Source organism: Mercenaria mercenaria, chromosome 10 (assembly GCF_021730395.1).
Source record: "Mercenaria mercenaria strain notata chromosome 10, MADL_Memer_1, whole genome shotgun sequence".
NCBI lineage: Eukaryota > Metazoa > Mollusca > Bivalvia > Venerida > Veneridae > Mercenaria > Mercenaria mercenaria.
In genome coordinates, this window is record NC_069370.1 from 78083867 (window position 1) to 78105947 (window position 22081).

A 22081-nucleotide genomic window follows, 5' to 3' on the forward strand; every position below is an offset into this window, starting at 1 on the left:
AGTAGTTTTTAAAAGTTTTCATCGGAAAACGTTATAAAACACTCTATTGTTATTCTATTAGTTTTTATTAATTTTTTATTGCTTTTTAGGGCTTCAGGTGAATGTGCACATGTCCTAGCTGTTGTCCTGAAACTCACAGTATGGATTCTAGAAGGATTGCCAGTCAGCCTGCACATCTATGCCACAGCAATGGGACAGACCAAGGGGTGCAAAGATAGTGGCTGAGCCTGTCAGTACAATGGTCATAAGTAAACCAGGGAACACAACCAGAAAGAAGAGGCCACAAACTGCCTTTGTCGATAACTGGTAGAAACTTACTAGAATGTAACAGTCAGTATATACGTATTTAACACACCAGTCTGCAGTTGATGCTATTGACCGCATGAGAATGTAACATTTTGCTCATAGTGGACAGACTTTAGCCGGGAAAATCAACTTTTGAAGAAAGGATATAAGAAAAGTTATTCCTGATGACATGTAATGAACTATTTACTGAATGGCTACTTTAAATATAAACAGGTCAGACACCGGTCAATAGTTTTATTCTTTATGACTGTCATATATTCATGATGACTGGACCAACAAGTCAAAAATTGTAAAAAGTAACTTAATTCCTGATGTTAATTTTTAATACTGGCCAGCAAGTCATTCAGTAAGTGTACAGTATACTTCTGCCCTTCCAGAACACGGGCAATAGCTTTGACTATCGACTGGCAAGCAATTCAGTAAATGTCTAGTATATAGTAATTGTGTTGTTTTCCAGTTTCTGCTTTTTTGTTGAGGGTTGGGTGCTTTACTGCAAGGAAACTACAAATGATTAAAATTTAATTTAAAATACTTTATTTTGTTAAACATAAGTAACAAATAGCTACCATTTGAATTTTATGAAAATTCCCTTATTTCAATTATATATTTTTTAAAGTTAAATATATAAAGATTGACAATACACTTTTTTCCAGAAAAGTACAGATATGTGAGACTGATATACAGTATCTGCAAGGGCTTGAGTCCAACCCATTTGGATATTTGGCTTGCTTATCAGACCAGACTGTCGTGACAGAGCATGGTGCCCAATATGTTGGCAGTGCTGTAGCTTACCAGGTTAGTCTTGTATTAGATATGGCATGAAATTAGTCAGAAAACAACAGCAAAACCAAATTTGGTTCACACACGGAAATAAACTGAGGTCAATTCTGTTGTCAACAATTTTGAATTTCTTTGCCCTTGAAATAGCTCTTTCTACATGAACTCTGTGCTTAGCAATTTTACGAGTAAGAGTTACATCTGCAGTTGACTTTGTGAGGAAGCTGATGCAAAGGGCGGAATGTACAGTTTAAGTCCTATTTTTGTTATTTCATTCTCAATGTGAAACCCTTTATCAACCATAACACCGTCTCCCTTTTTCAATTTTCCGTAATCAATTAATTGCTGAAGTAAAGCTAGCAATCCACTTTCAGCCGTAATATCCTTATCCGAGATTGATCCAGAGAAAAGCATAGATATGAAGGTAAATGATCCTCAGGGGTCAATTCCGACAAGTCCTTTTAGTTGTGGCTGACTTGTAATCCGAATAACACTGGCTTTGAGACCGGAGGGAACTTGGTCGTTCCATCTTTATTTCCGTACCATCCAGAATATCGAAAGTATCAGGGATGTCTTAACAGGCATTTTTGACTTGAGAGTTTCTCTTCCTGGCCAGATTGGAACAGACCCAAATCTAAAGTACATGTAATTAATCCATGCTCGAAAAAGCGCACCTGCATCTTGGTTAGAAATGTGAAAAAGATTAGCTAGATGTTTAAAGTCTAAGTTTAACCTTAATTTCACAAGTGTTAGCAGAAGCTGATCTTCCAGTCTCATATCCTTGATGCTTGAAATTGTTTTGGAGAAATTGATTGGACTTGTATATTTGTTTGGCACCAAAAACTTGAAAATATTCATGAACTGTACAAACAAAAATCCTGTGTAATATTTAAAGTTATCTTTAATCGGACTGTCTCGGACTGCTTCAACGTTAAAAACCCTGGTGCTTTTTTGCGGGTTTTCTTCTTTTTGCTTGTTCTTGTCCTTTAAGGAGGCATTATCTCTGCGTAGTTCTTCATTTAACAGCACCTGCTTGGCTAACTGCTGCCGTAGAATTTTATTTGCCGCTAAGGCTAGCACGGCTAGTGATGACAGCTCTGAAATGCAAAACAAACTTGTTTAATCATCATTGTGGGCAACTGCGATACTTTTTTTTATAATATTACGGAGTGTCTCTTATATTTTCAGTTGCCACTCTTGCAGCCAGTAGAACGCAATGAAGAAACAACACCGTATGCAAATCTAGATATCCCTCATCGGTCAAGAGTAGATAACATTCCATGTGTTCCAGTTTGCCAACTGGAAGATGTTGAAATCTCCCTGCCTGATAGATTTAGATAGATAGATTTATTTCGATAATTGAGCAAAACATAACATAGTTACAATACATGCATATAATAAAATTTATAGTCAAATATAAAAGTTGTCATATGAAGTAATGTGTTATGAACTATGTCAGTCACATCAATATCAAGGATGACACAAAAAAGAGAAAAAAAATCTCTTATTTCCATTGTGGTCCTTGGTACCAATGGTCTGACATAGAGAGGCATGAAACATTAACATGAATATATATAAAAAAAATTACCGAGTTCATTATTATAAAATAACGTATATGTTATGCATATGTAATTATAATTGCTCCATTTATGATTCTTAATTAAATGAAAGACATATGAATAAATAGACACCAATATCACATCAATATCACAGTACATTGTAAAAATATAATTTCTTAAAAAAAAATGCATTACAACCAGGGACTAGATAACAGAAAGAGCACATAAGTTCAGCAATGAAGCTTATCGTTAAGAAAGTGGTCCTTTACCGCCCTTTTAAAACTAGATATGTTGGGCAATTGTCTTATGTGGGGAGGCAGCATGTTCCATAACTTGCAGCCCAAGTAGGAAAAAGACTTTAGGCCAAAACCTTTAACTTTCGGTGGCACAAATGACCCATTTTGGCTAGATCTAGTTTGGTATGTGTGAACAGAATCCTGTTTAACGATATGATGACCCATGTAATCAGGGGATTGACCATTTTTTATTTTAAAAACATGACAAAGAGTAATTTGTTCAACTCTTCTGGAAACGGGTAACCAGTCTAGGGAAATAAAATGATGTTGTTCAATATGACATCTGTGTTCCAAGTTCAATACAAATCGGATCAATTTATTTTGTGTAACCTGTAGTTTGTGTAACCTGTAGCCTGATGCCATTAAACTTGAACAGAACACCAAAGACCAAGGTAACAATCCCTTATGGCATCAGGAAAGAGCCAAGAGGATAACCGCCTCAAACTTTGGACGCTTTATGATATGTAAAGCTGCAATAACAAAGAAGTTTGTGTATAGTGTTCTAACATCCAAACCATTCACAAGTGCCGCAACAAGTTACGGAACTGCCAATGAAAAGGTGGCACGTAATATGTATAGGAAAAAAACCCCAAATATCACGTTCATGAATGTGGATTTGTCGTGAACCCAGACTTCCCGTATCTTGGGGCATCACCAGATGGCAAAGTGTGCGATAATGCTTCAATTGGAATTCTGGAAATCAAGTGCCCCTTTTCTATAAGAGACTTGACTGTGCAGGAGGCACTGGAAGATGTCAGTAAAGCTCAAAACTATGTGTAGAAAAAGCTGGGGAAAATATACGGATAAAAGTGACACATCCGTATTGGTACCAAATTCAGGGACAGTTGTTAATTACTGGAGCAGATTTTTGTTACTTTGTTTTGTACACTAGACAGGACCTATTTATCCAAAGAGTGATGCCAGACAATGTTAAAATGAAAGGAATACTTTCTAAAATGAGTGAAGTCTTTAGTAATTTTGTTGCTAAGTAGCATTTGTATTAATTACCTTTTGATGTATCTGAGCTGCTTGTAGCTGACTCAGATGTTGGTATTTCTTCGGATTAATTCGGTGTTTGACAAATTTGGTTTTCTTGATTGCTGTAAATAAAATATCTAGTACATACAATAACAGGAAATTACAATTTGAATTAATTTTATAATTTCGTTTGTAATATAACTGTTAAAACTCAATTTATGCATAAATATTTCTACGTGTTTATATAATTTATATATTTTCAAATGTCATCCATGAATTAAATTTTTAAAAATGTTTTTGTTTTTTTTTTGTTTTAGTTACTAACCTAATAGCAATATCCGATAAAAGTCTACGCCTTTTCTTAGGTGGGTTTCTTAGGTGGGTCTGTAGCTGGACGACGTGTTGGTGGTCGTCTGGCAGGTGTGTATTTGTTATAGTTTACTGTGCCTGCTGGAAGGGGATCGGGATACTTCTCTGAACCAAGTTCAGGTTTTCTGAAAAATGCATGCACATTTACCTTTAAAACAAATGGTCTACAAAATTCATGTACTATCACCTAGTAGAAGTTCATATTTATTCGGATAAAATGTAAAATTTGTCCACAAATAAGATCCGTGTTAACACCAAGCTTTGTCGATATACATGCAGTACTCCCATATTTAGTGAAGAAAACCAGTGAAATTGACATAATCTGCCAAGTCGGATATTTCATTGGTTCGAAGTGACGTATTTGTAAACTTAGAAAATCTAAATTTAAAGTATTGCATTCGCCTAAGGAAACTGATCATATGATATTAAATACACTGCCGTACCTTAGAACAAACGTACATGTAGTAATTTCCGTCGAAAAAAGTTGCTAGTGTTCAACTGTGAGGATGGCCACATGTTTTCATCTAGCGTTTGCATTTTTCAAGGTTTTTTTTTCGGCTTCGGAAATGGAATAAACTGTACATCTCCTACTAATCGATCTTTATACCGACTGTCTGAATTACACAGTCCACGTTGACATCTTTTAACCATGATTAGACAGATTTACATTATACAACAAAGCTTTTTTTTCAAGGTAACTGCTTCGTATCTAAGAACCTCTACAATTTCAGCTTGTCGAAGGAAAATGGCGGCGATAAGCTTTACGATGATGTGTCAAAAATCAATATCTGATTTGATTATCGATTAATTTGATTGACAGGCGGCGACTGGTCAATTTGACCCCCGTCAATATTTGTAATACTAGTAATTAGAACTTCGTGATTTTTGATGTCTGTTAATTTAAGGGAGAGATTATGAATCCTGTAGTTCTTTAGGGGCTATTAAATTGACAAATGCAAAAAATGGACATTGTTCCTGCAACGGGATCATTGAAGGCTGTTCTAAGAGTGCAAAATTGATGATTTTGGCATGTTATTTTTAACGGATGGTGTTAAACATTAGTTTTGATAATTTCCTGTATTCTTGTATGAGAGTCCTGATCTTGCCATTAATCAAAAGCACAAGACATGCACACAATTTATAAAATGGCCACTTTTATTCTGCTTATCAGGGAAGTGCAATATTATGACTCGCTACTGTAAGCCTGACCGTGCCCAAAATGTTCGAATCCAAGTGTACCCTCTTACCTTAACTTGATGTTTCCAACGCTAAACAGAAGTAAAGTTTGCGTATACATTAAAGTACTTGTTGTCACGTGATACATTAATGAAAACGAGGCTCCGAAAGTGACACTAAGGTAAACGGAAGTACATGCGTGTATTCGTTACGTGCTAGCTTTTAAATGAGATTACGGAACGGAAGTAGATTCGTCGCGTCTATACATTTCTTATAAATCACGTTTATGTCATAAACTTCCACTATTTTAGAAAAGTGTTTTAGAAAGAAAACATTTGTGTTGGTAAATTTACTTTAATATTTGAGATTAAGTCGTAAACCTGCTGTTATTTTCAGTTTAATGATATGTTGTATATTTCTTTTCTCATCTTTAAAAAAGTCTTAAAAGCTGTTAAAATCTAGGTTTCTACAAGAAAACTTAATGCTCCAAAAATCTAATCTTGATCTAATATTAAGTATTGATATCTATAATGTATCTCTGATATGAATTACTAACTTTATTTTGCATATTTCCATATTACAGATGTGAAATTAATTAATTATCCTAATTATTCTAATGCGAAACCTTTCGTTTTGTATATAATGTTATTTTTACTTGTTGCTAAATATTGCTGAAAGGGCAAGGAATGGCTGACAATAATTTCTAAAATCGGACCAGTAGTGAAGAAGATATGGCAGACTGAAAAAAAAGGCTAATCAATTTAGTGTGTTTTTGACGTAATTTACATACTGCTGAATACTTCATTTCATAAATACCCTTTTAAATGAGTTAATTTTATATGTTTCTTGAGTGTAAGATGTGAAATATGATAAATTCTTTCATAGAGAAATTATTTTACAGAAATAAGTAAATACAGTTAACCCTTACCCTGCTAAATTTCTATAATGAACTTGTCCATCTTTCAATTTGGACAGTACCATTACCTGTTAAAAGGGGTGTTTACCAAAAAAGATACTGACTGAATAGCGAACAGTGCAGACCATGATCAGACTGCACGGATGTGCAGGCTGATCTTGGTCTGCATTGGTCGCAAAGGCAGAATCACTTGCCGCCAGCAGGCTAAGGGTTAAAATATGTAGATGTAGAAATACCGTATTTTTTGCAAGGAATCCTGGGATATTCCCACTCTCGAATTGAATTATGGTAAGTAAAATGGCGGCCTCCAGTGATACATGGAAACATTTGACCTACTTAGAGATGTTGAAATCTGTTTGGTGAGTACATTTTAAAACATATCGATGAAAAATGGATTGATTTTCATTAGTAATTACAAGTTTATGTTGCTAGATTATCTTTAATTCATTTTCATGAAGACAAAGTCTTATGGTCGCGAATCATGGGAAAACGAGGATACAAAATTTTAGTGAAACATCCAGATATTTCTATGCCCCCAATTTGGGGAGGGGGGGGGGCATATAGATTTGCCCTTGTCCGTCCGTCCTTCTGACCGTCCGTCCGAGAATGTTGTGTCGCGCTTAGCTCCAAAAGTATTTGATGTAGAGTCACAAAACTTTACAGGAATGTTGGTCAGCATGTGTGGTTGTGCACCTGGGGTTTTGCGTAAGAATTCATTCAGTCGTGTAGGAGTTATGTCCCAAGACTTAGTAAAAAAATATTCATTTTAATGTTGTGTTGCGCGTAGCTCCAAAAGTATTTGACCTAGAGTCACCAAAATTTACAGGTCAGCATGTGCAGTTGGGCACCTGGGGTTTCGTGTCCGGATTTATTCAGTATTGTAGGAGTTATGCCCCCTGACCTAGGAAAAGATTTGTGTCCTTTGTTATGTAGTGGGGGCATCTGTGTCCTACGGACACATTTCTAGTTTCTCCATTTTTAGTAATGCTCAAGTGAGTTATTATGATCGCTCGATGCCCGGCGTCTTATCGTCTGTCGTCTATCTGTCTTCTGTCAACATTTAGTTTGTGCATGCGATAAAGGCTGTATTTTTCAATAGATCTTCATGAAATTTGGTCAGAATAATTGCCTTGATAAAATCTAGGCAAAGTTTGAAAATGGTTATCTGGGGTGAAAAACTAGGTCACTAGGTCAAATCAAAGAAAACCCTAGTGTTGTCAATAGGGACTGCATTTTACACCGGATCTTCATGAAGTTTGATCAGAATATTTGTCTGGATAAAATCTAGGTTAAGTCAAAATATGGGTCATCTGGGTTAAAAAACTAGGTCACAAAAAACTTTGTGAATGCAATTAGGGCTACATTTTAATCAGAATGTTCCTGAAATTTGACCAAAATGTTTGCTTTGATAAAATCTAGGTCAAGTTCAAATTTGGATGATGTTGGGTCAAACAGGTCACCTGGTCAAATCAAATAATAACCTTGTAAATGCAATAGGGACTGCATTTTTCATTGGATCTTCATGACATTTGATCAGAATGTTTGATTTGATAAAATCTAGTTCGAGTTTAAATAGGAGTTATCTGGGCTTCAGAACTAGGCCGCCCAGTAAATTCAAAGAAAATCTTTGAGAATGCAATAGGGGCTACAGTTCAGGCAGGCTGTTCATGAAATTGGACGAAAATGTTTGCTTTGATAAAATTTAAATATGAGTCATGTTGGGATAAAAGCTAGGTCACCTGTTCAAATTGGTCCTCTTGATTTGTGAAACAAATCAACTACTGTGGTGCTACAAAGAATGTTTTATTTTCGAACGTTAACTAAAATCAAATAATTAGAAGAAAAGCAATGAACTAATTTCAAGATACAATTTTATCATTATCACATTATAATGTATTTTGTGGCGTTTTACTTTTATTCAATGCCGGAAGTCTCTGAAGGGTTAGAGGACTTTCGAATCACTTTCACATTGAAATCCTTTTATAAAAATGTGTTAGAATTATTTCATGTGAGGTAGGCGAGTCCTTGAAGACAATATTACGTTGACCACTGGTACATGTTTTAAGTCATGCTCAAAATAGCTTAAGATACATTGCAAGTTTCTAGCTTTGGATCCGGGAATTTTGCAGGCTTAGATGGCCACCAAGAAGATAGATTAATTTATTTATATTTCACAGGTCAGCAGGATTCCTTACATAACGAACTTGACAGGGCTCGAATCAATAGTCTTTGGTCAATTGATTTGATACAAACAATCACAACTATTTGGCCACGGGGAGGTGACAAGTTAAAATATTACTGAGACAAACGTGAACTAAATCCGATAGTTATAACTCCTGCATTTTCGTGTAAAGCCCCAATCACACTGCCCCGGATGGGTTTGCGGATGAGTTTCGGATTTTCATCCCCGGATTGATCCACGAATGTGTAAGAAAAAATGGGTTTTGCGAAATTGTTACGGTCTGTTGAGGATGCATTTAGGATCTGATACGGATGACTGAGTTGAGAAGACGGGTGAGGCTAATTGTTTACGCGGGTCTAAGGGATTTGTTGCTGTCCACTGCGAGTCGTAACAATTGCAATACTGGTAGTTACAGATTAGGTAAGGATTAGTTGCGATTTTCCTATTGTCTGCCGGATGTCAATTAAAATGCGCTGCGGATCTTGCCGGATCGCTGCAATTCCTTCCGATCTCTGAGTTACGTTCTTCTGAGATCTGTAACTGACATCAGCTGAACATTTTCGGACATTACACACTTGGAACGCTGGAGCTTCCAGTTCTTCCAACAGTACACCTGTGTAACAAACATTATTTAAATCTGCCAAGCCTTCCATGAGTTACTGTCAGGAGACCATGAGTTTGGCAAATTTTAAGTTGAATAGGGGCCATAACTACGTCAAAAGAAATGGTGGTTTGTAGGCAAAGCCGAACTAGACCTGTATTTTATTATATTACACCTGTGTACCAAAATTTATTTAAATCTGTCAAGTCTTTCATGAGTTATTGTCCGGAAACCATGAAAACCAACGGACTGGCCGACCGACAAGCTCACTCCTATATAATATCCCCAAACTTTGTTTGTGGGGGTATAGATATCACAAACATTAATTCAGTCCCCATTTCAATTTTTACAAGAAAATGTTTCCAGGAACCGTCACCAACCCCGCAATTATTATTAAGCGAATACTAAAATGATCTCATTACCTCTTGCATTGCATTAGTAATAGTCAGGAAATGCGCTCCTCGATCTGAAACAAACTAAATGTGATAGGACGGACAAGCGACGAACCCCTAAGAAAACTCACCATGAGCCTTTGGCTCAGGTGAGCTAGATATACAAATAAATAACGTCAGATGTGTTTAGTAAAACATATTTATTTAGTTCTAACTTCTCCTCATTTAAACACAATAATAATAACATGTTGCAAGATTCTTCTGTGAGTGTGTGGATGGCCATTTGAAGGATCTTTTTATTTTTGAAGTTCCAAAGCGCATACAACCATCCGGTCTTGCCAAGGTACTTTACCCTAAGGTCCATTCAAGTAGTGCTTGAGGTAGAGCTTCACCTCTTTCGCCTCCCTCGTTTTCAGATTCCCGCAAATTGGCTGAAGATCTTTATGTCTACATTATTCATCCAGGCTTCAGGGACGATGTTGTACTCCTCATCCTCGTCATAAAGTAGATAGTTGTGGTGATTTGGATACCGGATTCTCATGCGGTTGCGTAGACAGACGCACGCCTTGACAATCATGGCCAATGTGTCAGGATGTTGTGGGAGAGTGGTATGCAAACATCTATATCTCTGGACCAAAATAAAACCGTAACAGCTTGTATTTGTTTTACCACAATGATTGTCTTCCGGACTGTTACGATCTTTTAAGATCTATAGGATCTTTTCAGAACTGTTACGGAATTATTACTAGGGATTCCTTACGGATATATTATCCGTGGCAAAATTTTGAGCATGTTCAAAACTTCACACCCTTGCCCACGGATGCCCCCGATTTCTGAACAGATACACCGGATGACTTACGAATGAGTTAGGAGTTCTACAGATGCGTTACGGTTGCTATCCGGAACTCATTCGCAAGCCCATCCGGGGCAGTGTGATTGTAGCTTAAGATAATGTCAAAAGAAGGTCTTGTTCACGGTTCATTCAAGCGTGGTGGTAATACAAAGATACTGAATTAAAAGTTTATTAATACATCACACCAGGAAGGAACCAACATCAAATGCTTCTTTTTCATTCGGCTGGTATCGAACCGAGTCTGCAATTTTCACTGTTTGTATTGTTCTCGGTGCTTCCGAGGGATCTCCTTTCTTATTAGCTGTTATGAATGTTATGAAAGGCTGAACAAGTATACATGTGTATTTCAATTGTCTGAGAGATATAAGACAGATTCAACGGTATACATGTAATACTAACTAATTCTTATGTTGAAGTTTTGCTATCAACAATGCATGTCATTGTGTAATGCTGCAGGCGGTTTATCAAAGTCATACCTTACTAAATATTGTATTTCAAGTACATGTAATTGAAAACCACTAAATGTAAAATCATGATGTTAAAAATTTACCATTTATTTTCATCTTTTTCTGCCACTTAAATTTAAGTTATGTCAGACTTTCTGCGTGAGATAAAGTTGTACTCTTACTTAAATTTTCTATTTTAAGTGATAAACTAATGTTTAAATGAAAGAACCAATTGGATATAATCTCTTTTTTTTATCTCTCTATCAGGTAACAGGTATTTTATTGCAGCAGGGAATTTTGCTACATCCTATCACGCAAAATTTATGTATACATCGTCTTAAAATAAATGACACTTTGTAAAATGAATGTCATAAACATGTATTTGAATAAACATAGTATTTCTTTAAAACGTTGACTACATTTGGCCATTTCACAGAAGTAAGATTTTTTAACCTCACATAACATTTGAAAAATGTTTCTCATGGTTAAAAAACTTCAACAACAATACTTAACTAAAACTTCATACATCTACAACCCTTATAAATATACGTGCCTTTACCATTTATAAATATAATATTAGAAAAACTGCTTTATTCAAAGGCTAGATTGAAAATAAAGCGATGTATGCATATTGAAATATGGATACCATTTTGACATTTAAGATAGCCACCATAGTGATGGGCGATAAAAAATAGAATTCTCAATGGTGGCGGATATGCTATAGTAGAAAACATGACTGTTCACAATATAGCAAACATCTCCACAAGATAACAATTTACAATAGACTATAACATACAATTTTTCAAATAAATATTGCACATACCGGTCAGACAATGGAATCCCTGATATCCTGATACACATCCGTCAGTACAATTACCGTCGACTCTCTCACATTTCAGATCAAAACACTTGTCGCTACAGTCTTTGTTACATTTTTCTCCATAGGTGCCCGTTTTACATCCATAAACACAGGATCCATTTACTCTATCGCACGTGCTATTGATGCAATTTACATGACAGGCATTTTCACATTGTATACCATAATTTCCTTCTATGCAATCGTTACAATATCCGTCGGCTCTCTCACACGTGCCATTTAAACAATTGTCACTGCATACTACTTTACATTGCCCACCATATACTGTCTTCTTCGTGCATCCTTCCGTGCAGTCCCCAGATTTCTGTTCACAGGTTATATTTAGACAACCATCTGAGCAAGAAATGCATTTATTACCCCAATGTTTAGTGTCTTTACATCCGTGAAGACAGGTCCCATCGATACTGTCACATATTGCAGAATCGTCTGCAGGCACCTTGCAACTTCCGCTACAGAGGTTCGGGCATTTGTTTCCCCAGTAATAATGATTACATCCATTCACGCAATCACAAGACTGGTTACACTGTTGTAATTTACAACCGTCTTGGCATTCAATTTCACAAGTTGGTCCACAGTAACTCGGATATCCGCATCCTCCAATACATGATCCTTTAACAAAAAAGATAATAATATTTCTACAGCTATAAGATGGACAGGAGTGCAGAATCTCTCGTAACAGACACAACATAACTTAACAAACAGCATGCTTATAAGTAAAACATTTTCTCATGCGTAGTACAATTAACAATCCAAAAGGTAAACTTGTCTCCACTTGATGCTACAAATTTACAATTATCTTAACTATAGCAATTTAAAACGGCCAAACATTTTCTTTCGCGATTTTCCTATACCTCTTGAAAATACTTAAATCTGTCAATGAAATTAAAAAGATTTCTTCTACAGTCCACTGGAAAAATGGGGAACATAGCAAGACTGGTTACACTGTTGTAATTTGCAACCATCTTGACATTCAATTTCACAAGTTGGTCCACAGTAACCTGGATATTTGCATCCTCCACAGGATCCTTCACAAAAAAGACAATAATATTTCTACAGCTATAAGATGGACAGGAGTATGTCCTATAAATTGCAGAAGTTCAAAAGAATCTCTGTTAACAACAGAAATTAAATAGCATGCTTGTGAGTAAACCATGATCTCATGCATAGTACAGTTCAAAACAAATGTAAATTTGTCTCCACTTGATGCTACAAATTATCATGACTATAGCAATTCAAAACGGTCAAACATTTTCTTTCGCGATTTTCCTATCACTCATGAAAATACTTAAATATGTCTATGAAATTCAAAAAGGTTTCTTCTACATTCCACTGGAAAAACACGGAACACAGCATAAGATATATCCGGCTTTTCCAAAACAATGAACATATTAACAAACATTCCTGTTGCAGACATGGTGATTTAAATCGCAGATGTTGTTGACAAAAGAACGAGTATGAAATCACGGAAACAGCAGAAACTACGTAATTCTATCAGTGTATCGGTCGGTCTATTCGTGGATAGATCACGTGTTTTCAGAGCGCTAATACCTACAACCGTCAAACTTCAAGGACTGCGTGTGTCAGGAACAGGTTATGTTTTGGGGTTATTCTTTTAAATCTCAAGACCACAGTTACCTCGAGCCTGAAAACAATTCCAGGAATTACCTTAAGAAAGCTTAATCCTAATACCGCCAACTTTCAAAGGAAAAATACCAAATCGATTGTCGTAGTGAAACTGAGCTTTTCGGAAGAAGAAGCTTTTTTCTTATGTCATTATCAGTCTGCGCAACTTGTGGAAAGGCAATGTACCGCACAAAATAAACAAAGTAATGACTGATTGGAAACTGAACGGAAACAAAGGAGTAAAGTGGTAAACAAGAGATATTTCGGGTCTAATGATGGTCATGTAGTAGCAAATATAAGATATTTAGCGGCTGTGAAGTTAATCTTACTATAGATAGACAATCTGACAACTGAGAGATTTTGAGGATGAGGACTGATTTTGACATTTAATCTACACACTGGATAACAGGCTATCCTGACGCCCGCTGGACAAAATAATAAACTCTGGAAAAATAATCCCGCTGTAAATGGGAAGGTAAAAAGTTTATCATTTAAAATGGAAAAATATTGACGTGCTCAGATTCAGCTCAGCCACTCGTGACATTATCGATTCCACTATACATATTGTTGATAAAGGGACCTTCCTTCCACTTCTTTTCGAGAGGAGCTACTCAATTTGGCAAAGGAGTCCCTCCTCTGACCCGAAAAAAAATAATAAAAAATGCATGCGCACCTATCATCATTAGTGGTTCTGAAAGAGATGATCTGGGTCTACGTCAAGCTTTGGCTAAAGAAATAAACTTATATGTGTTAAATGCAAACAGTGTTTTGTTTTCAATGCTTAGCTTTTCTCACGCTATTTCTAACGTTTCTGGCGGATGAAAAAATTTAGTAGCTCCTCTCGAAGAGGAGTTAAAGGCAGGTCCTTTATCAACAAGATATCGATAATGATTCTGAGCACCGGCTCCTTAAACGTTTTATACGTTTCTGGGGTTCAAGAAGGTCCTCCTCACTTCCTCCTGCTATCTCCTCTCGCCCTCCCCTTGCCTGATAGGATACTTATGGTGGCGAAGGAGGTCTACCATCAGTTCCCTGAAACAACATAATACGTACAAAGAGTCGTAGGAAACGATAGAAAGGCCCACATTTAACATTCGTGATCTGTCATGGACGTTCTATCTTTAGAATGGAGGTAAACCATATGTACCTAAGTCGGTCAAGATTACGGTAAGTATGATGGTTACTGACTTTGGCACATGCACATGAAACCATGCAACTATCAATCCACTATCAATTCAAAGAGGTGTTCCTCATCTTGAATCTAGAACACGCTAATAATGGAAGCACAGCGTAATTTATACACTGTCCAATGTCGTTCTTGTATAAAATATATAATGTCGTCTTGAAGTCGAATGTCGCTCTGGTTTCGAATGTTCAATATGGTTCTGGGTTGTGCAATGTCGTTTAGTTTTCAAAAGTCCAATGTCGTTCTGAAATAGAATGTCCAATGTCGTTCTGGCTTCAAATATCCAATGTCAGTCTGAAATCTTTCTGGAAATGAATGTCCAATGTCGTTTTAGATTCGGATGTCCAATGTCATTCTGGTTTTGAATGTCTATTGTCGTTTGGAATACGACATTCCAATTTCGTTCCTGTTTAGAACGTCTAATGTCGTTCTGTATTATAATGTCCAATGTCGTTCTGGATTCGAATGTCCAATGGCGTTTTGGATTCGAATATCCAATAGCGTTCTTGATTCGAATGTCCAATGTCGTTTCGGATTAGAATGCCCAGTGTCGATCTAAAATCGAATGTCAAATGTCGTCCTGGAAACAAATGTCCAATGCCGTTCTTGATTCGACGGTCCAATGCCATCCTGAATTCGAATGTCCATGTCGTTTTTAAATTAAATGCCCAATGACGCTCTGAAATCGAACGTCCAATGTGGTTCTGGATTCAAATGTCAAATATTGTTTTAGATTCGAATGTCAAATTTTGTTCTGTAAACAATGTCCAATGTCGTTCTTGATTTGAATGTCCGATGTCGTTCTGAGATCAAATGTCCATGTCGTTCTGAAATTGAATGCCCAATATCGTTTTGAATTCGAATGTCCAATGTCGTTCTGGAATCAAATGTCCAATGTCGTTTCGAAATGGAATATCCAATGTCGTTCTAAAATCGAATATCCAATGTCGTTATGGATTCAAATGTCAAATGTCGTTTTAGATTTGATTGTCCAATGTCATTATGGGTTCGAATTCCAATTTCGTTCCTGTTTCGAACGTCTAATGTCGTTCTGTATTATAATTTCCAATGTCGTTCTTGAGTCGAATGTTCTATGTCATTCTGAAATATCAAATGTCCATGTCGTTCTGAATTGTATGAACTCGAATGTCCACTGTCGTTCTTGATCCTAATGTCCAATGTCATTTCAAAATCGAATGTCCGATGACGTTCTGAAATCGAATGTCAATGTGGTTCTAGATTTAAATGTCAAATGTTGTTTTAGATTCGAACGTCCAATGTCGTTCTGGTTTCGAATGTCCAAAATCGTTCTGAAATCGAATGTCCAATGTCATTTTTGGTTCGAATATCCAATTCGTTCTGGTTTCAAATGTCCATTTTCGTTCTGAAAGCAAATGTACAGTGTCATTTTTGATTTGAATGTCCAATGTCGTTCTGGGTTCGAATGTCCAATTTCGTTCTGAAATCCAATGTCGTTTTGGATTCAAATTTCAAATGTCGTTCTTTGGTTCGAATGTCATATGTCGATCCTGTTTTCAATGTCTAAATATCGTTCTTGGGTCATTTTGGATTCGAATGTCCAACGTCGTTCTGGATTCGAGTGTAAATGTCCAAGGCCGTTCTGAAATCCCAGCACTACCCCATTCAGACATGCAGATACATGCACACTACAGGGGAAGGACCCAACTAAGCAGTTACTTCCCCCTTCACGATGTATTATTCAGACAGGCAGATACATACATCCTAGGGGAAAACCAATTGGTCAGTTCCTTCCTCCTTCATTGTGTTTTATTCAGACCTGCAGATACATGCACACTAGGAAAAGAACAAACCAGTCAGTTCTTCGCCCTTTACCGTGTATTATTTAGACATGCAGATTTGTACATCCCAGGGAGAAATTTTTTGAACTAAGTAAATAGGTTCTTTCCCCTTCACCATGTATTATTCAGGCATGCATATACATGCTCACTAGGGGGATAAAAAAACAACTAGTCAGTTTTCCCAATTCATTGCCTATTATTCAGGCATGCAGATACAGACACACTAGGGAGGGAAGAACTATCTAGTCAGTTTCTTCCTCCTTCATTTTGTATTTTTCAGACATACAGATACATGCTCATCGGGTTGGGAAGAACCAACCAGTCAGTTTCTTTCCCCTTCATTGTGTTTTACTCAGACATGTAGATACATACATAATGTGGATAAAGAACCAACTACGCGTGTAATCACTTTGGTTCGTAGATAAATACATACTTGGGTAGAAAGAGCCAACCAGTCAGTTTCTTCCTCCTTCACCGTCTATTATTCATTCATGTAGAAACATACATACTATGAGGGGAAAACTAACTAAACAATTTCTTCCACATTCCACTGTCTATTATCATCCAGGTATGTAGATAATTATATACATACTAGGGGGAAACTAGTCGGTTTTCCCTCTCAACTATTTTCTCCCTCCTTTTTGAAAAGAAATGATAGGGGAAAAGCTAACCAGGGGGAGAAAAAACAACAACCAGTTGTTTGGGCACAAAAACTGGGTGGGGGGGGGGGGGGGGGGGGGGGGGGGGAAACTAAGGGGCTGATTTTTTCCGGGGAAGAAATCAATTGTTTGTTTTTCCCCGGGGACTTAAAAAAACTGACCATTACATCGGGTCGCATTCCATTGGTTAGGAAGTCCAATGTTCTAACCACTGAGCCAGTGGACTCCCTGACGCAGTCATGAGATATCGGTTTTAAACGTACAGGTTATGCAAAAGCGAACTAACACACCATAATGCTATTCCTTATTCAGTGCTAAATATGACTTACGCCGAGCATTGGCATAAGCCAAGCATTGGTCTCATTACCCTAAAATTGAGATTTTTTGCCGGTTTAATGCCAACTGGACTTAACGATCATTAGCCTGACATTCATCATTTGAAACAAATCTGCTCTATTTGTAAGGATACCGTAACATGTTAATGAACATATTGGGGCGTGCGCTTACACGAGTATAAGATCTGGCAAATTATGATAGTTGCTAGACAGAAGTTCCAAAAAAGGTTTTGCTCCACATTGTGATCGAATCGATAATGACCTTTACGTATAATGGAAACATTTATTTCGTTTAAACAGTATTGCAGAATGTATTAACTTTTAGCCGTGTCATATGCTTTTTTAAATATAAGATGAAAAATATATGTAATTTACAATTCAAGTTTATCCGAATAGATGTTAAAGTCTTACCAGTTTCCCTTTGACAAATATCATTGCAAGTGGGGCTACATTTTCTGCCACATATAAAACCATAGCGACCTGGACGACAACCGAAATTACAGTATCCGTCACGTTCCCTGCATGTTGGTAGAGGCTGACCTGGCTTGATAATACAAAAGTAGTTACATCCATAGCATCTACCGTTAACTCGGTAGAAGTTTCTGCTGCATTCGTTGCATACAAATCCACTGGAAAACAATAGTGATATTATTATAAAGAGCGTTTCAACTTTAAATTGTATTGTTGAAGGTAGCCCTGTATGTTTAATAAACTAGCAGCGACGGCGTAACGACATTTATCCAGAAAATCTAGAAAAATGCCTGGCCACTGTTATAAGGAAATAATGTTGCTGGGAATCTATTCTGTCTCGTGTATTAAGCGCTGTTGTCTTTCTTAAGGATCACTTTATAAATAAATATGTGTTGATGTAAAACAATCCAAAATATTTATATAAAAGTAGCAATAATATAACGGCTCAAATTGGTATTTGCTGAATTATATAAAACTAAGCACAGGGACATTTATATTTTATTCGGCCATATAGTTTACATGAAATTCTACAAGTATGAAATGTTTCATTAAAATCTACATCCTTGAACTTTTTCTATATGCAAAAATATTACCAAAAGTACGATTTTCCAATAGAAGTCCATTGTTAAATTTGAACAGAGGACTAACATTTTCAATCGCTTTAACAAAATATCAAGCATATGATCTTACTATTTTATTAGCTGAATTTCCATTAGATATGATGCTTTGAATAATGTGGTTTAATGAAATTCTACATTGTTTCAAACTTAACTATCTTAATAGTATGTCAACTAATTATGAAATCCGAGGTGCTACCTACGAGTTGAAATGCCAGTAAAAACAATCATACTAAGGCTGCAATTTATGAATATAAAAAGGTTTACAGAACTGGTGGATCAAGTCTTAAGATTAAATATGCCAGATTATACGCAACCAAGCACTGTAGCATAAAACTGATGATTGTGTCGTTTAAGGTAATGTTTCAACTGGAGAGTAAATGTGTTTTAACAACGAGATTCCCCACATTTATATGCTGTTAACACGAAATTTTACATATGCGCGTTCAGATACCAGTATGTGTGAAATTTCATGAGATAACTGAAGTACAACAGAGTCTACTTCACTAGTATATTTTCGGAATAAAGAGAAAAATATATATGTGTCACTTTTTAGCATTAATATGACATCATCGACGTTAAGTATAATTACTGCGCTACAAGACTAAGACGAAATACAAGGGTCTCCGAATACCGTCCCACTGACTGAACTAACTTACTTCTTTATTGCAGGAACTAAAATTTTGGACAAGGTCATGAAAATTATTTTTCTTAGAATCAAACCATCCCCTTTCCCTTCTGGTCATGACTTGATATAAGTCGTAAAGTGTGACACTGACTCTAATATAGAAAACACGTATTAGAAACAATCTAAACAATCAAAAATTGAATAAAATGCCTACTTCTTGATATAGAAAAACGTGTCTATTATTACCGTTAAAAGTTGAAAGGGACAGGAAAAACCATTTCTTTGATGTCAGTAAATCATTTTTGGAAAGTATGTGTTTCTTGATATAAAAAATGAGTCTCCGGCATAAAGATATTGATTTCCGAGATTAAATATGTATTTCTTGACGCATGTAGCAAATATTCTTATACTGCTAAAATGTTCATTTTTCATGAATAAGAATGATATACCTATAGATATGTACCAAGCGAAAAAGTATTGTGTCTAAGTTTAAAATTTACCTGCATCCAAGAATGGTCTATGAAAATAAAAAGTACAGGCAATTTTGATTTTTCTATGTTAAGGTCATATGCCGAATACAGTTGTAGTTTTTAAGCTTAAGTGTTTGTATGTGCTATCTTTAGGAATGATATAAGGGCAAGTTTGTATCATTTTGTGAAAATAAAATGTCCAATCCTCTATTTGCCTATTTGTTTTGGTTTTGATCCTCCAAACATCACCATGATCATCTAAATGTATGGCTGGTGGGCTAAATATACGCTTCGTGGGTTAAAAATAAGAAAAATGATTTTAGGTATAGAAATACTGTCACTGGTAGTAGACATTTAAAAAGTGGTGTATAGCGAATGTTTTGCACATGCTTTACACTTCATCATGTGATGTTTTCAGCCGGCCACTTCTTTTGCTTTTAATGATTAAAACGAGTAGTAAATAAAATCTGTAAAAAGACCCTTTTGAAGCAAAGAAAGCAACCAAGAAGAAGCAGGCTTGGCTTGATTGAGTCTGTTCATGAGGGTTAATGAAATATGCAACACCTCTCACGCCCCCTAGTACCGGCTTAAGCGGAACTCTATTACACATTATGTTGAAAGAACTCCATGATCCAAAAGGACCAGAAAATATAACAACATTGAATCCAAGTACGGGTAAACCATTTGTAGGACACTAAATTTTGAGGTAAAGATGGTCCAGTTGCACACTTGTACGAGCTGTTCCGTAGTATCTGCAAATGACTGACCTAAAACATGTATATTTATAAAGCATGTGTCCGGACAAAATGGTGGTAAGAAAAGTGTCTCATAACCGTTTACTTTTTTCGCAAATTAAATCTGAATCTAGATGGACAGATGCCCGTTTCCGTTTAGTCCGACTTCTGTTACCTATGGTAAGCTGAAGAACCCGACCTTCTACACGGAACAACGGAAATCAATTCAAGCACTTTTTATTATTTTTTACACAATCATTGCTCATCTGCAGGAATCATTAAATCTATAAACTTAAAAAATAACCAGTTGAATACAAAGGCATATAAATATTTACCTATTTTATTAAAAAATGCAACCGGGCAACAATACGAAACTGTCCCTGACACGTCAGACTATGCTATTGAGACACTGAAAGAAGCGAAAAGAAGTGAAACTAGAGGGTTGCATTTCAGAATTTGTATCTTTCTACGGAACACCCCTTTTTTCTTATTTATCAGTCGCGATATAGTTCTTTACGGGAATACAAGTGTCAGAAAATCTGATATGCTATAAAATGAAAAAAGTATGAATGTCATCCAATTGTTCAGAATTCATTTAGCATTGGAAAATCCTTCAAGGGTTCCAATGATTACAAGCCTTTTAAAGATCAATTTTAGAAAGACTTTGGAAAAAATATGCCATAATTGATTCTATTTCTAAAGTGAACGCGGCGAAAAGTAAATTACTTTATCGGACATCCACTTTTAGGAAAATTCGCACGTAAGGCAAAACTCAATATAACGTTAATAGACTTTATTTTTATTTCTTCTGGAATGAACCAAGCAAAATCTAGTGCTTAGAACGTAATAAGTTGGAATAAATTGAAGACAAAGTCTGAATATGGGCCTGTATATAGGAAGAGTTTGACCTCAGTAAACTGTACATATCTTTCGCAAACCTGAACATTTTTCTGATGAAACTTTGTAGAACACCACTTAAAAAATACAGGGAATAAGGTAAACCTATACCTGGGAATAAGGTAATGTGTGTCCGCTCTGACTGGTCAGTCATGTCAACAATTCTAAAAACTGACTTTTGTTTTCAAAATACAGTATTTCATTATACAATTTGACAAAATATGTTACATTTTATGTTTTTTGGAAAACGTTTTATAAAACGAATTTATCCTGCTATAATAACAATGTAAACAAGGGCTCATCTTATTCGCGCAAATAATACTTCAGTAAAGTATCACAATTCATATCTTTTTCGTCTGATATTTTGCTAGAACTAAGACAGTTCTAGATAAAATGTGATTTGATATACATGTTTCGATTTATGGAACGCCGTACACACCATAATGCGATAATGGAAGTCTATGGGAAAATAATTGGTGTTCTCCTTTACCATGAGACGAATGTTGCGGCGAGCATTTAAATTCTCCTCAGTGATTAGAGATCGTCATCCGATAACTCAAAATTTCATATCACTCAAAAGTTTGGTTTCAGCTGCGGTCTCTAAGAAAATTTGAAAAATATAATATTCGCTGTCACATGTTCGAAAATATCTCTATATATTCAGTGTATCCTCGAGATCCAGTTCACTTTCAGAGAGAGAAAATATAGCTTCTCTGGTCCCAATCAGTTAAAAAGACTAAAATGTCACAACTGATTTGTGAGACATGAAAACAGAGATTTGAGTATATATATGCAAATGTTGAACCAGTACGAATGTGTAGTATAATTCGGGCTCTTATATAAAGCAGCACCGAAACTAATCTTATTGGGTTAGTGGACTTGCTGTGGCATGTGCGTGTTCGTTTTTACTGCT

General features: G+C 36.1%; 1 protein-coding gene across 1 annotated transcript in view; it reads right to left on the reverse strand.

The window, feature by feature from the left end:
- The window catches only part of LOC128546258 (multiple epidermal growth factor-like domains protein 10), a 66929-nt gene that overhangs the window by 11285 nt on the left and 33563 nt on the right, over positions 1-22081 (reverse strand). The window contains exons 3-4 of the mRNA XM_053516554.1: positions 17763-17980; positions 11675-12337 (exon numbers count right to left, since the gene is read on the reverse strand). Coding sequence (XP_053372529.1) covers positions 11675-12337; positions 17763-17980 — 881 coding nt within the window. The remainder of the gene's footprint in view (positions 1-11674; positions 12338-17762; positions 17981-22081) is intronic.